At 40.5% G+C, this 16,373-nt stretch overlaps 1 protein-coding gene across 4 annotated transcripts in view; it reads left to right on the forward strand.

The window, feature by feature from the left end:
- The window catches only part of dscama (Down syndrome cell adhesion molecule a), a 191,747-nt gene that overhangs the window by 135,663 nt on the left and 39,711 nt on the right, over positions 1-16,373 (forward strand). For all 4 annotated transcript variants that reach the window (XM_077545954.1, XM_077545951.1, XM_077545952.1 and 1 more), the window contains 4 exons: positions 6,716-6,912; positions 7,056-7,152; positions 12,260-12,388; positions 13,065-13,232. In XM_077545954.1, the coding sequence (XP_077402080.1) occupies positions 6,716-6,912; positions 7,056-7,152; positions 12,260-12,388; positions 13,065-13,232 (591 nt within the window). The remainder of the gene's footprint in view (positions 1-6,715; positions 6,913-7,055; positions 7,153-12,259; positions 12,389-13,064; positions 13,233-16,373) is intronic.

Here is a 16,373-nt window from a genome sequence, read left to right on the forward strand (position 1 = left end):
CAAGCCTCAAATAACGGAAAATATAATAATTAAGATTGAAATAAATTTTATCCTATCCTTATTCACATAAGCTGTTTTCAATTTCCGAAACCACACAAAATTTACCAGTATTTTCTTTTCTACTATAAAAATAGAAATATTGTAGCTTAGGTCCATAAATTTGCAAAGAACCCCCGTTTTCAGCCAACCATTAATTATTATTAAGATATGAAGTCGCCCTTCATTTATCATTAGTATTGCGGCACCCAAACGGAGTGGGGTATTAATTTTAAAAAGTTATTAGAGCCACTTTAGACAGGCCCACATCAGTTGGGTCAATAGACCACAGTGCAGCAGTTTAGTTTAGTTTTGTAGTTTTAACATGTCACCATCAAGCTTGCTAGTCTCCCCTTGTTGAGGTCGGTCCAAAAGCTGATTGTTCTAAAACAGACATGGAGACAAACAAATCAGATTAAATCAAGTAGGCATCAAGAGTTTTAGAATATAATAAATCTGTGTGTATAGAGTGTTGTCAATCAGTTGCTTCTGTGTACGGAATGCTTTACTGTATATGTTATCACCTATACCTGTCAAAAATAGAGTGCAGTGTACACAGTCAGATACCGCATCAGAAACATTCTGGGTGGGGGCGGAGTCACCAGCGCAGTGGAGCAGTTTTTATGAGAGGATCCTTTCCCATAGGATTCACAGGACAGTTTGGGGCATGCAAGAAAGTCTGTGCGGAGCACTGCGTGTGTATTGGAGTAGTTTGTTCTCCTTTAAGACCTTTGCATGTGAGTTCAGGGTCCAGTCATTGCGGAAACTGTCCACCAGGTGGCGCCAGGAACCGCTGCTGCCCAGCAGGCGGCGGCAGGAACCGCTGCTGCCCAGCAGGCGGCGGCAGGAACCGCTGCTGCCCAGCAGGCGGCGGCAGGAACCGCTGCTGCCCAGCAGGCGGTGGCAGGAACTGCTGAATAGGGGAAAAGGGCAGATATTGTTGTTGTTGTGATGACAGCGTACGTGAGCCACGTCCCCTCTGCTGGTAGTAGCCACGCTTATTTTGTTGGTAGTAGCCGCGCCCTCTTTGTTGTCGGCGGCCTCTGCTCCAGATGCCACGTGAGTGCTTTGGCAGGTATTGGCCCAGTGTCCAGAACGGCCACAGTTGAAACAGTGATCTCGTTCAATGAACGGCACTGATTGAAACATAATAAAATCTGCCCCAACATCATTAGGTGATGACATATCAGTAGAAAGCCTGAAGAACAAAATCCTCTTTTGTTTTTTTAATTATTAAAAAAAAAAATAATGATAATAAAAAAATTCTGAAAGTTTGCAATTAAATAATTGCTAATTATAATTCAGTATTGTTATGTTTTACAGTATTTAATTTGATATGTTTTGCTTACCTTCGTAAATAATATTTAAGATGAGATGGGACAGCTTGCTCTAAAAACTTACGAATATAGTACAGAGTCAGTTGGCAAGTGTCCAGTTTTCAATGAATATTCCACAAGAGCCTCCTTGTCAGCTTTTGGTTAAACATCAATTCAGAGATTATTTTTGACTACATATCACCTCACATGTTAAAAATGTGACAACTCCCAGTTGGCGCCCTCATGGGAAGTTCTGTCCAGTCTCAGGGACTTGCACGCAAAATGGCCGACTTCAAATTCTGAAATGGGACTCAGAGACAAAACAGGGTTAGGGTTAGGGTTAACCCTAACCCTAGGTTAAATCATTTTCACACCTACGAATAAGTCATCAGATACAGGAAAAAAATAAATAAATAAATGAAAATTATTTTTCTATTTACAAGCATGGGGAAAGGCTTTTTTTTTTTTTATTGTGACCGATAAAGGGAGGAAGTCTCCTCCATTTTCAAAATATGCACCCTTTTTTCATTAAAACCTACTCTTTCCACCTTCTGCAAACGCCATTCATATACATCCTATCTTATCTGTTCTCCATTTTCAGAAATAATCAGAACTCCTGTTATCTACAAACTTCACCCTTTTTTCATTGAAACCTACTCTTTCCTTCTACTTCAACATTACGCAATCCACCTTTTCCATTATCAAGGTCATACCAACATTTCACAATTCCCTGCACATTAAAATCAAATGCCCCCTTTAACACACAAGTAACACATAACTTCACCCCCAGGACGGGGAATGGGGAAGTTCCTTCCAAGGACTGTACTTAAGTCTCGGGAATGCCCCTCAAAATGGCTGACACCAGATTCTGGAAAGAAACTCAAGGTTAAATAATGTTCTCGCGTATGAGGAAAATTATGAGGGAGAAACAATTAACTATAACAAAAATATTTCATGTAAAAAACAATCAAAAAAAAATAAACAAACATATATTTCTTCTCATTAAACTATAAAAGCAGACCTAATTATAAAAAATGAAAATACGGCTGTCACTTGCCTCTAGCATCTGTACCCTAACAGCTCTCTACCTCAACTTGTCAACCTAATGAAAGCACATTAATTTATATTCTAACATCACAGCAATACATTCAGTCTTACAGTTGTGTATGTCTAATGATCGTGAGGTGCACATGGAAGTGTTGCAATATTTTGACACTGTACCAGTCAATGTGATGTGCTGTTATTCGTTCGATTTGTATAAACATAATTTAGATATGACGCAAGTGCGCTGTGTAGCATTTCAACATCAGTCTTTGGGAGATGTGATTGAGGGTCTTGGAGAATCAGTTACGCCAACACTTTATGTAACGTGTCCTCTTATTGTTTAACGTAGGCATTGGAATATTACCGCCCCAATCAATTTATCCCGTTCAGCCTTTACTAAACGTTTTTTTTTATTTTATTACGTAAATTTGTCGTCTACAGCTGTTTTTATTTACAAAGTGAGAAAAAATAGAACGCTATTTACTTAGTTATTATCACAGCTATCCGAGCGATCTTTACAGAACCACCCAAAGTCAACATTTCAGCATTAATCATCATTTAATACACTTTTCTTATAGTTACGTCCGGGCTTTTCCTCTATATAAAAAAAATACATATATCTCTAACACTTTTGTAACCAGCGATCGGCGTTTACGTACAGCTTAAACTGCCGTCATCAAAGGCATCAAGCAAACCACAGATCTTATCGGAGAGAACCAACCTTTTCCACAATAAATCTACTCCAGTCATTCAATAATAAATACATTTCACGTCATTGTTTAACGGTCAACGGTCGATTACAAACCCCGGAAGCACATTCAACTCGCCCAGCGGAAGTACTATCAGGTCAAACTATTCGGTGTCGCGGTCAAAAGCGCCCCCGTAACTTATATTAAACATTAACCTGCTGAGTTATTATTATATTAAAGTTATATAAATATGTATTAAGTCAGTGACGTCTCACTTGTAGTACCACAATTAAATTAGTCGACAATATAGCTCATTACGCCCCCCCCCCGTACAAAATAATAATAATAATAAATGATGTCAGACAATTGTACATCAGACAAACATGAAATATCGTTTTCGCGATATAAAAAAAAAGAAATATCATGATCTCTGTCCTCTTAAAATAATAAATACTGCTTTAAGTCGATCACGAAGCAGTCTCTCGGCTCCTTCGCAGTGAAATGTTGTTTCCAACTCTACATCTAGTTAACAATTGCCTCAGAAATGCAAGGACTTACACTCTCTAAGATTCCTTCAGAACGAGACTGCCATGTGTTTTCCGTAATTTAATAAAACGCCTACTTCAACCTGTTTGCCACAATTATTTGATTCAATTGTGCAAAATCCATCGTAACGTTACCTACCAAACTCTGGCAATATATCCTCATCTGCGCATGCATCAATCTGTTGTCGTGCAGCTGAACAAATGTATTCAAGAATCTCACGATTTCTTAACAGCGGCGTAAATCCTCTGCGTCAATCTGTACCCCTTAGTATCAAATTTGTAACAGCGGCGTACGTACGCTGTGTCAACTTGTACCTCTTAACTCTTTTACTGCCAAAGACGTTAAATGACGTTCTGCAAAAACCTACGGAGGAGCGCCAAAGACGTTAAAAGACGTCCTCCCATTTTTTTTTTTTTTGAAACGGGTGCTGGGAAGGCTTGCGGAGCTCTCCTGAAAGTTTTAAGCAGGTTTTTTGAGCCTAATGACTATTTTTGGCCCCTAGAGGGCAGCGATGACTCTCTTTTGACAAGATCGGGTGGGCGTCAGTAGAGGCGGAGCTAGAGCGTTGAGCAGGAGATCAGAATGGAAAACAAAGGAAAAATGGCGGCCGGTCGCGAGGAGCTAACGCCAGAGCCGTTTTTTTCAAAGACCAAAAGCATCGCTAAAAAAGCACATTGTTGATGACGATGATCATCATTGATGATGAAGATGATGGTGACTCAGTGGTTGGAAAGCATTGACGCGGCAGTAGAAGACGTTAGATGGAGCTAGATGGAGGAGGGAACGGGCAATGGCGAGCGTTTGCAAGCAGCTCTACACTTGCAAGACGAAAGGCATCGACCAACGCTAAAATAGTACATTGATGACGACGGTGATCATCCTCGATGATGATGAAGGTGAATCCGAGCTTGACGGCGAAATTGGAACCGCTGTCGCGGCGGCTATGACGGTGTCGTAACGCGGACCGCAACCGAGCACGCACAGGCGGACGTTCGATCGGACGACGGAGAGTGCCCCGAGTCCAATGCATATTCATCGGAGGAAGTGTGTACAGTCTGCTACTTGCTTTTTATTCCCCGGAAAAAAAGGCCGTCAAGAAAGTGTAACGTTTGCACGCAAAACGGACCAATGTGAAAGTGAAAGTAAACTGTTGTGCGAGTCCTGGCGTCTCCTTGCACGCAGGAGAGCGTTACAAAAGGAAAAACTGTATTTGAAACATCCACATAATTGTAAGTAGTACCACAGTTGCACACATTTGTAAATAGTTTGCGAAATTGTTTTGTCAAATTGTTACACTGTTGAATGGAAATAAACGTATTTTGCAATCAAAAAACACTTTTTCATTGTTGGTGAAAGCGTTTTACAGAAGTAAAGCACTATTTAGGTGTTTGTGGCATCATTCATGGACAAAAAGAAGTGTACAATTCACTAGAGTGCATGAAATAACATCGTTTCACAAAAAGCTCTTTCTCCGTTTTTTGTTTCAAAAGAGAGAATTTCGGTGAAAGTAACCATTTTCTATTGTTGATTACTGAAGAACGGAATAAGGTAGAAACAAACTTAGTATAGTTCTGTGTGTGGGTTCAAATGTTGTCAGGGGGGTGGTTTTCTCTCACATTCCTGGGGGCATGCGAATGTGTTAATTAGACCCCTTTGTTTATACTACGGCTCCCCAGTCTCTCTGTCTCTTCTGAAAAACAACTCAACTCTCTTATCTGATTTTCTGTGTACCATATGACTAACTGGGAGGGTTTTTTGCAAGGACAAAATATTAGGGACGAGCAGAGGGAGGGGCGTCACAGTTGAGAACCGAAATGGCGCGGTAGCTGCATATTCTCACTGTCCACAAATTTGTGAATAAAATCCTTAGGAAATGCCTGAATTCACTGATCTCATTGTATGTTTTGATAATCAACATCATGAACACGGGAGAAGTAAGTATTCATCTTACTTCAAGCTTTAGCAGGGAGGCCTATACTTACCTCTCCTCAGCCACTTCAACTAGCTCCTCAGGTGGGATCCCAAAACGTTCCTAGGCCAGCCGAGAGACATAGTCTCTCCAGCGTGTCCTGGGTCGTCACTGGGGCCTCCCGCCAGTGGTACATGGCGAGAAAACTTCTCCAGGAGGCTTACAGTAGGCATCCAAACCAGATGCCCCGAGACACACAACTGGTTCCTCTCAATGCGGAGGAGCAGCGGCTCGACTCTGAGTCCTTCCCGGATGACCGAGCTTCTCACCCTATCTCTAAGGGAGAGCCTGGACACCCTGCGGAGGAAACTCATTTCGGCCGCTTGTATCCGGGATCTTGTTCTTTCGGTCATGACCCACAACTAGTGACCATAGGTGAGGGTACGAACGTAGATTGACCGGTATATCGAAAGCTTTGCCTTTCGATTTAGCTCCTTCTTCGCCGCAACGGACCGATACAGAGTCTGCATCACTGCAGATGCTGCACTGATCCACCTGTCGATCTCCCGCTCCAACCTACCCTCACTCGTGAACAAGACCCCAGGATACTTGAACTCCTCCACTTGGGGCAGGATCTTATCCCCGACCCGGAGACGGCACTCCACCCTTTTCCGATTGAGGCTAATGGTCTCGGATTTGGAGGTGCTGATTTTCATCCCAATCGCTTCATACTCAGCTGTGAACCGCTCCATTGAAAGTTTGAGATCACGGCTTGAAGAAGTCAACAGCACCACATCATCCGCAAAAAGCAGAGATGCAATGTTGAGGCCACCAAACCAGACCCCCTCAACACCTTGGCTGCGCCTAGAAATTCTGTCCATTAAAGTTATGAACAGAATCGGCGAGCGACAAAGGGCAACCTTGGCGGAGTCCAACCTTCATTGGAAACTTACTGCCAACAAAGCAGACCGAATTCTGACACCGGTCACACAGGGACAGGGGTGTAATAAAGTGGGTGCTCCCTTATACACATTTTGTCTTGTTTAATTAGGAGTCAAATTCAGATTTAAGCATATCAACACATCGATTCATGTGACAGCTATGCTGTAGTAACAGCACAATTTAGCAGTTTGTAAAAAATATTTGTTTTTTTTCATCCTCTTATTTTAAACTAGTTCCTGCCATGATCACATCTTACCCCAACACCACACTGGCCACACAAGGTGAAGAGAAGAAAATGAGCTGCACGGCTCATGGTGAAAAGCCCATCATGGTACGCTGGGAGAAGGAGGAGCGTATCATCAACCCCGAGACCAGCCGCTATGTGGTTACAGTCAAGGAGGTCGGAGATGAAGTCATCTCCACTCTGCAAGTAGGTGTTTACTTTTCAAGTTAAACATTAATGTAACCAAGACCTTTTTTTGTGTATCATGGTGAGTTGATTGACAATTGGTGGCAAAGTGAATACCACCAATGTATGAATTACCCACAATGTCACTGTGATGTCTTCATCAGATTATGCCCACAGTGAGGGAGGACTCGGGCTTTTTTTCCTGCCATGCCATCAACTCCTTTGGCGAAGACCGAGGGATCATACAGCTCACAGTGCAAGGTATAACTACCACTGTTTTATGGTAGAAACAGAAATAATGGAACCTCTAACGTGGAAACCGTCACTTTCTGTTTGTTAAGGTTTAAAAAAAAAATGTTTTGCATACTGTAGGAAGTAATGAAAATAGTAATAATCAGTGTCTAAAGCAGGAGTGTCAAATTCATTTTAATTTGTCGGCCACTTTCACCCAAATTTGATCTCCGTACCAGTATGTACATATACACTGGCGGAGCCACAGAGGAGGCCGAGGTGTCACGTGTCACGTGTCCCTGCTCAAATGTGATTGGACACTGCAGGTGCCAAATAATTGACATATCACGGCACCGGCAGCCTGACAGCAATTTTATCAATCAGATGCCTACTAATTGTTATGCCCCTCCTGCACAGTAGGGGGCACTATTTACCACAAAATGTTATAATCCACCTCACTAAGAGTCTGGAGAAGAAGAATCTCCCGAGTCCAATCAAGATTGCATGCTTTTGCCAATGTCAAATTAGTTTCACCGTGAGACGTGAGTGCCTGTTTAAAATAACTTTTACAGTATGTTCAGATAGATTGTTTGACGGAAATAAAAAAGTTAATGTTTTGCACAAGCTAAATATAAATGCATGAGCCGAATGACAAACGGAGAAACAGAACTACGGAGCGACCTTCCAAATTAAAGGCATAGATTTCAAAATAAGATATTTAAACATCACACATAAAACAGCTTGAAGAATACTTAACACTTAGTATTGGTCACGGTTGCGGAGTGGAGGACCCAAATGCAGGGATGCATGTTATACTGAAAACGATTTATTTAACAAAAAACAATAAAAATCAAAGTACCATCAAAACACCAGTGGTGACAGCGACAATGAGCCAACAAAGACTGAACAAAACCAGGGAACTAAATATAAGCCAACTGACGAGACAACGAGAGACACCTGGACAAGACACAAGTGGCTGGGGGAGATGATTGGATGACACAAGAGAACAGGATGACGAGTACAGGTGCAAACAAAACCTTACAAGTCAGACAGGACACCAATCATAACAGTATATATATATACAGTGCCGCTCAAAAGTTTGTATAAAATGTTAAAATAAACTTGTTAACTGTTTAGTCATACCCAAATCTACAATGCTGACATTGAAAATAATGGACTTGAACAAAAATTATGATAACATTGTCATTCATTCTTGAACAAAAGTTATTGATTTAAGCAAAAAAAGATTTCATGGGTGCAAAAGTATGTGAACCTCTCCCTTAATCGGACATTGCTCCTCCTTTTGCAATGAGAACTTCATCCACACTTTCTTTCACATCTATTTTGGGGGAATTTTTGCCACTCTTCCTTGCAAAATGCAGCCAGTTGAGAGAGGTTGGATGGGCCTCTAGCATAAACTGCCCACTTCAGGTCCCGCCTCAGTATTTTTGAAAGAATTTAAGTCAGGATTTTGACTGGGAACATCCAGAGCATGAATCTTGTTCTTCAGACATTCCTTGGTTGTATTGCTGGAATGCTTTGGATTATTGTCATGTTGCATGATCCATTGTCGACCAGGATGTAACTTCACAAAGAACAGTTTCAGGTTATGTTCCAGGATTTCACAATAGTCCTCTGAATTCATGATTTTGGATTATGTGGAGTTGTCCAGGTCCTGAGGATGAAAAGCCAGCCCAGAATTTAACATTCTCACCCCCATGCTTCACTCTAGGGCAGAGGTGGGCATCGAGGGCTGGAGTCCTGCAGGTTTTGCATGTTGCCCTTCTCCAACACAGCTGATATATGATCAGCTCATCAGCAAGCTCTGCACAAGCCTGATAACGATCCTGTTGATTGGAATCAGCTTGTGTTGGATGTGAGAAACCTCCAAAACCTGCAGGCCCTCGAGGACCGAGATTGCCCACCTCTGCTCTAGGGTGAAGGTTCTTTTGCTGGTATGCAGTGTTAACTTTTCACCAAACATGGCTGTTTTAGTTGTTAGTCCACAGAAGGGACTTCAGTGTTGTCCAGGTACAGTACTCGCTGGCAAAGTTGAGATAGGCAGCTTTGATCTTTTTTGTAAGCAGAGGCTCTAGTGATGGGACGATGATGCCTCAAGGAGTGTATTGACACATTACACAAACTGTATTGACACTGTGTTGGTCACTCAATAGTGACCTCTGCTGTAGATCTAAAATCATTGCAGATAAACAAAATGAAAATAAGATGGTAAAATGTGCATGATGTAAACCTTAATATTAGCTTATGAATTTATATTTATAAAATAAATTTAATAAATTTTATTTATTCACTTGCTAGTCTTTTACTTAAAATATGATCTCATCTTTGTATAATTTCAGTTGGTCCATTTGCTTGCTGAGTTAAGTTGTTTATTAGATGCTCATATGAGTTGGCCTGTAAAATATAGCAAATTTGTATGTAATAAAATAATATTAATATAATAAATAGAATAAAATAAAATGAAATAAATAATAAAAGTTAAAATGTTTAACTTCTGTATGGGATTTTGTTAAAAGTTTTAAACCATATGTAATAACACACTAAAAACAGATTCTGTCATACATTTTTATTGAAAAACAAAAGTTTTTTAAGTGTGATTGCTCCAAGGCGATTTCTCCTCTTGGACACCAGTTCCCCTGCCTTAGAGTACACTCGTTCACAGGGAACAGAGGAAGCTGACGTGCATAAATATTTAAGTGCCAGTTGATAAAGGTGTGGATACTTTCTCTGATCAAAATGATTCCGGACTTGTGAAAATTTTCTAGAACGATCCATGAGTGGAAGCAAACAAAAATCCAACAGGCACAGGTACAGGTAAATTTACAGCAACAGCAAACAGTTTAATCTCCATCCAACAAACACGCAACATGTTGATACAGTTTGTCTACCTATAAATACAATTTGGCGCGGCACATCCAAACGACACACTTCCTGTTTCGGTCACGTGATTTTTTTATTAAAGCGATACACGCGCCGATACGGGGTTTCACACTTGCGCACTGGGCACAGTGCTGGCGCGCCAGTGTTGTTCGTCCCATCACTAGCTTCTACCTACAAAGCCTTCCTTGAAAGCCTTGTCAAGTGACTTTTCTTCTGATTGTTGAAGCATGCACATGTCCCAGATGCAGCTAAAGAGGTCTGCAAATCTCTCGATGTGAATGCACAGGTTGGCTTTCACCTGAATTATCATTATCAAGACCTTTGATTCTTGTTGATATTTTTAGAAGGTCTTCCACTTCTAGGCAAGATTATAGTAATTTTCAGTGTTCTCTAGTTGCAGATGATCTGCTTCACAGTGGAATGATGAAGCTATTTTTTTTTTTTAATGACTTGAAAGCTTTCCCCAGACAGATGTGCTGTCACTCCCACTTCCTGAGGTCCCCTGAAATTGCTCTTCCTCTCTGCATGAGTGACCTGTATGGGTTCACCTGGGTAAGATTTAAGTGATGTGGTTTTGTCTCTGTTTCAGTCAGTGATGCACAATTTCTTTGCTAAACCTCTCATTTTAATGGTCCATTTCAGTGGTTAATTTAGCTACCAATTTGTTCTACCTGATCCTACTTGACTGTTTGTTTTAAGTAATACAGCACAGGGTTCACTTATTTTTGCATTTACATAAATTGACCAAAAACTCTTTTTAATTAAGTTTTGACTACAGAATATATATATATTTTTAAACAATGCATTGAATTGATAAACCTACACCTGTTATTTCATATAAAATTTAATGGTTCAGATTGAACAACAAAATCAGGTTGCAACAATTAAAAAGTCCAAATTGCTCAAGAGGTTCACAAACTTTTAAGCAGCACTGTATATATATTTATACAGTATACTGCGATTGGCTGGCAACCAGTTCAGGGTGTACGCCGCCTACTACCCGAAGCCAGCTGGGATAGGCTCCAGTGAGTAGCCGCAAGGGGGCACAAGCCAGTGTCTTATTGTGCCGGTCCCAAGCCCAGATAAATACAAAGGTTTGTGTCAGGAAGGGCATCCGACGTAAAACTTTGGCCAAATCAAACATGCAAATCAAATATATGACTTCCAAACCGGATCGGTCGAGGCCTGTGTTAACAACGACCGCCATAGGTGCTGTTGACCTACATGGTGCCGCTGGAAACTAGATTACTCTAGGTCAAAGAAAGAGAGGAGGGAGGTGTGTTTGTAGAAGAAAGAGAAGAGAAACACCAAGAGTCTATGACTGAGAGTAGAGGCTTTAAATGTTTGAACTATGACAGGAAAAGGTAGGGAGCTGGTTGACATGATGCAGAGGAGAAAGGTGGACATACTGTGTGTTCAGGAGACCAGGTGGAAAGGGAACAAAGCTAGAAGTTTAGGAGCATGGTTCAAGTTGTTCTAACATGGTGTAGATAGGAAGAAAAATGGAGTAGGAGTTATCGTGAATGAGGAGTTTGTTAGGAACATCCTGAAGGTAAAAAGAGTGTCAGATAGAGTGATGAGCCTGAAGCTAGGAATCGAAGGTGTGATGATCAATGTTGTTAGTGGGTATGCGCCACAGCTAGGATGTGAGCTGGAGGAGAAGGAGAACTTTTGGTTGGACCTTGATAAAATGATGCAGAGCATCCTTAGAAGTGAGTGAGTTGTCATTGGTGCAGACTTCAAGGGACATGTTGTGCAGTAAACAAAGGTGATGAGGAGGTGATGAGCAAGTTTGGTATCCAGGAGAGGAACGCAGAAAGACAGATGGTTGACTTTGCAAGAAGAATGGAAATTGCTGTCGTGAATACTTTCTTCCAAAAGAGGCAGGAACATAGGGTGACCTACAAGAGTGGAGGTAGGAGTACACAGGTAGACTACATCTTGTGTAGACGATGTAATTTGAAGGAGATCAGCGACTGCAAAGTAGTGGTAGGTGAGAGTGTAGCCAGACAGCATAGGATGGTAGTTTGTAAAATGCAAATGGTGGTGAGGAAGACAGAGAAGGCAAAGGCAGAGCTGAGGACGAAATGGTAGAAGCTGAAAAATGAAGTGTATGTGTTCCCCAGATTTTGTTTACATTTACATGTTGGATATTTGATTTTAAAGATTTGAGAGAATCATCATTTACTGTGACTGTAGTAATAGTGAAAACATGACTTTATTTTACTTTTTGCAGAGCCTCCTGATCCCCCAGAGGTGGAGATCAGAGAAGTAAAGGACAGAACTATTGCCCTACGTTGGACTATGGGATTTGATGGCAACAGCCCAATCACAGGCTTTGACATTGAGAGCAAGAACAAATCAGGTAGGGAAACTGTCTCATATGATATTTGATCATATTGCACACACTTTCGTAATTACCTCATTTGCGCCCAAAAACATTTTATTTTAAATATTGTCATAGTCCCAAAAACGTATTTATACATTTTTTCTGTTTTTTTGTTTGTTTGTTTTTTTATGAGCATACAGAAGACTTTGATGCAGCCTCTGACCTGAAGAGATCACTTAAAGCAATGGTAGTTATTACAAAAAACGGCCAGCAGGTGGCAGCAGAGTATGAGATCAAACAGGGCCAAAAAAAAAAGAAGCTATTTTCCCCGGTGTTTTAAACAGATTTGAGAATAATGATGAAACTTAGCTATATTTTAATATAATTAAAATTATTAATTACAGTTAATTAATTATATACAAATGTACGTTTTTCCTGCTGAAAGAAGAGACTCTAATCTTTATTTTGGTAGGTTCCATGTTTGTATAGCAATAAAACACAATATTCTGTGGGCCTTGCAAAATCAGTCAAAATTCAGTAAAACAGCAGGGAGCGAAGGGGGTTGCTTCAATGAAAATGGATGGGAGTGAATGAGTTAATTATCCCTGCACTCACTTTGTGTGAATACAAACTATTCTGATTGCTCCTTTAACTTAACCCCTGCCTTGACTTCAGCAACCGCCATAAACTGCACATTATCCCCTTTTAACAGCCTCCTGGGACACTGCTCAGAAGACCAAAGATGTCTCACCTCAGCTCAACCAGGCCACAATCATTGACCTGCACCCTTCTTCAACCTACAACATCCGCATGTTTGCCAAGAACCTAATCGGAAAGAGCGAAGCCAGTAATGAGCTCACCATCACCACTGATGAAGCTGGTAAACGGTTGCTACTGTATATTGTCTGTGTAGATCAATGGTGTCCAAATTTGTTTCCTTCCCGGGCCACATACAGAAAAATCATAATGAAAGGGCCACTTAATTTTTTTTCAACTATAATTCATCAAGCACACCTGAATTAGTCAATCAAGCAATTGCATATCACTGGTGTGGGGCCAAAACCTCATTACTCACAATTAGATACATTTCATATTTAAAAAAAAAAAAATCACACTATTATACAGGGGTGTCAGTCGGTTTCATGGAAAGGGGGGCTTAGCCCCAAGGACAGGGCTGGGCAAACTCTGTCCTCGAGGGCTGGAGTCCTGCAGGTTTGGGATGTTTCCCTTCTCCAACACAGCTTCTTCTATAATCAGCAAGCTCTGCATAAGCCTGATTACGATCCTGTTGATTGGAATCAGCTTGTGTTGGAAGAGGGGAAACCTCGAAAACCTGCAGGACTTAGGCCCTCGAGGACCAAGCTTGCCCTAGGAGATGCACAGATGGACAGATATAAAAGAAATACAATGCTGAAATCAAATTAACCAAAAATATATATGTACTCATTGTCTACAGTCTACCAAAAACTGTATGCAAAAAAGGCAACTGTTGTCATAAAGTGAGCCTATCATTTTCAATTAAGATACATTGAATTAATTATTATGGGACTGCTGAGCGTAGCAAGCAAGCAGCAGCGAAGCTAGCAGCACATATTACTATCCTACAAAAAGGGGTTTATTATTTTTATTTTTATTTTTTAATCTTCCACCGATTTTTCCGCTTAAATGCGGCCCGTACCGTAGATCGCACCGGGACAAATGAGGTATCAAACGATGCGGCTCGATCGGACTCTGTGCGGCATTATTTTTCTAGGAATTCCCACTTACCATGGCGACGCAATACCCCAAAAAGTGCCATAGGAATGAATGGGAAATGGAAAGAAAAAATCACACATCAAGCACCTTTTTCCAAGACACGCTGCACACGCATACGTTATCCGACCGATACGAATTTTAGCTCATTTTGTAGGAATTTTTCCCATCTTTAGTTCAGTGTCGAAATCTTTTTTAAGGAATGAAAGCTCTCCCCCCTGTGCGGGTTCAAAGACAGTGAGTGATAGAGCATTTTAACACACTGTTTAGAGTGGCGGGAACAAAGAAAAGTCTTCTTCTATTTGGAAAAGTTTCACTTCAACTCGTCACCATGGCCACAATCTTTGCTCACTAGACATCAAATTCTCACATTTTGTAGTCACGAGTGTCTTCTTTCAGACAAACTAACTTTTATTTGGCTAAGGTGTCATTTAGTACCTTTATTTTCACCTTAAGCAAGAGAAGTCGGACTAATTCGCCTGTCTTTTACATGTTAATTTCAGGCGCCTTCCTCTCTCCATTTCTGATAAATCATAAGTTTTCAACCTGCTCTCATTTGGTCATTTTTTATCCGATTAAGAAAATGAGAACATGCTCGTGTTCCCCAAACCCTTGCCGTTCTAACGAGCCATTTCTTGAATCTGTATCTTCAACCGTTAAGTCGTGAGAGGCTTTTGTTCAAGGGGTGCTTCTCTCATGCAATCTCAATGGAATGTGGGGCGCGTGACGGCTCCAAGTCAAAAATGGGTGTGCGCTGTTAAAGTGACGGTGACATATTTTTAGATTATGGTTAACTTCCACATTTCTTGACCGATTCCAGTCATTTAAATTTTAAACTGTTCAGCTCATTTACATTTTTTGAAATACATTTTCAGGGACAAGTGAGATACTTTTAGTTGATGTTCATTATGGTTAACTTCCACATTTCTTGACCGATTCCAGTCATTTAAATTTTAAACTGTTCAGCTCATTACCAAAGAGTGAGCAGTCCCATTCAAAATTTCCACGGGAATTTTTCTAGTTCAGATTAAGATTCACTGATTGTCACATCCACTTTATATTTATTCTCCGCATTTGACCCATCCCCTGAGGTAGCATTGAGCAGCAGCGGCGGCGCTCAGGAATCATTTGGTGATCCAACCCCCCCAATACTTGGTACTTCAATGCTGAGTACCAAGTAAGGAGGTAAATGGGTCCCATTTTTAGAGTCTCCCGGTCAGGGATTGAACCCCCAACCTCCCAGTCTCAGGGTAGACACTCTACCACTAGGCCACTGAGCTGAATTGTTTAACGAGTCAGAGAGGCCAATGACATGAATTTGGCTTAAAACACTAACGGCTCCCAAATGTATTTGAAGTCACATGTTACATTTCAGTGCATACAGTATGTGACAAGAAGGAAAATATTACTCAATGACTTCCAAATTTAATATGAAAGTAATATTAAAGTGTGAATATTTTTTATTTCAGGTTAAAAACTATGCTTTTCACCATGCCTATGATTGAGATCTTTCCAAGTTTTTAACCCCAAATAATTTTCCTGAAACCGTAAGTTTTATTTACTAATTTTAGTAATCTCCAAAATGTAATCGTTTATTTACGTATTTTGTAGGTGTCTTTAGTTCTTTTGAGTTATTTCGAGTTTCCTTGTGTATGACTTGCTATAGCTGCCTGCCTTAAATTTGTTTTAAATATCTCCACTTTCTGTTCATTACTCTCAGGTTAAATTAGTCTTAAATGATGCACCTTGGCTGACATGTTTCATATTCATAATATTATATCCATATTGAGTTTTATATGATTTTTACACTCACGTCTCCATTAGGTATCGCTCCAATTCAACATGGGTGGAGGATTAGTATTGTCAATTATATTGTTATCATCATCCACTCACGACAACCATAAATGATTGATATTTTTACATTAGTGTAAATTGAAGCATGAAGTTAGTTCCCTCTAAAAACTTGCTTCATCTGTATATCAGCCAGGAACTTCACATGCATTGTAGAGTAATTATTAGATAATATATCAAGGGACTTTCTGCTGTTAGCCACAGATAACTAATTGTTACTACCAGCAGACAGTGATGATGACTTACTTTCTTCTTCAGAAACTTCCTTCCTTATATCCATCATGACTCCCTTTCTCAGCCTTGATAGACAATGGACGCTAATAGCGGTAGGTTAGGAGCAAGCAAACAAGCAAGAAAACATGGAATTGATTATCATTAATAAGGAAGTTCAAGTGGAATGGATTAGAATTAGATAACA

This window comes from Vanacampus margaritifer, chromosome 16 (genome assembly GCF_051991255.1).
Source record: "Vanacampus margaritifer isolate UIUO_Vmar chromosome 16, RoL_Vmar_1.0, whole genome shotgun sequence".
Lineage (NCBI taxonomy): Eukaryota > Metazoa > Chordata > Actinopteri > Syngnathiformes > Syngnathidae > Vanacampus > Vanacampus margaritifer.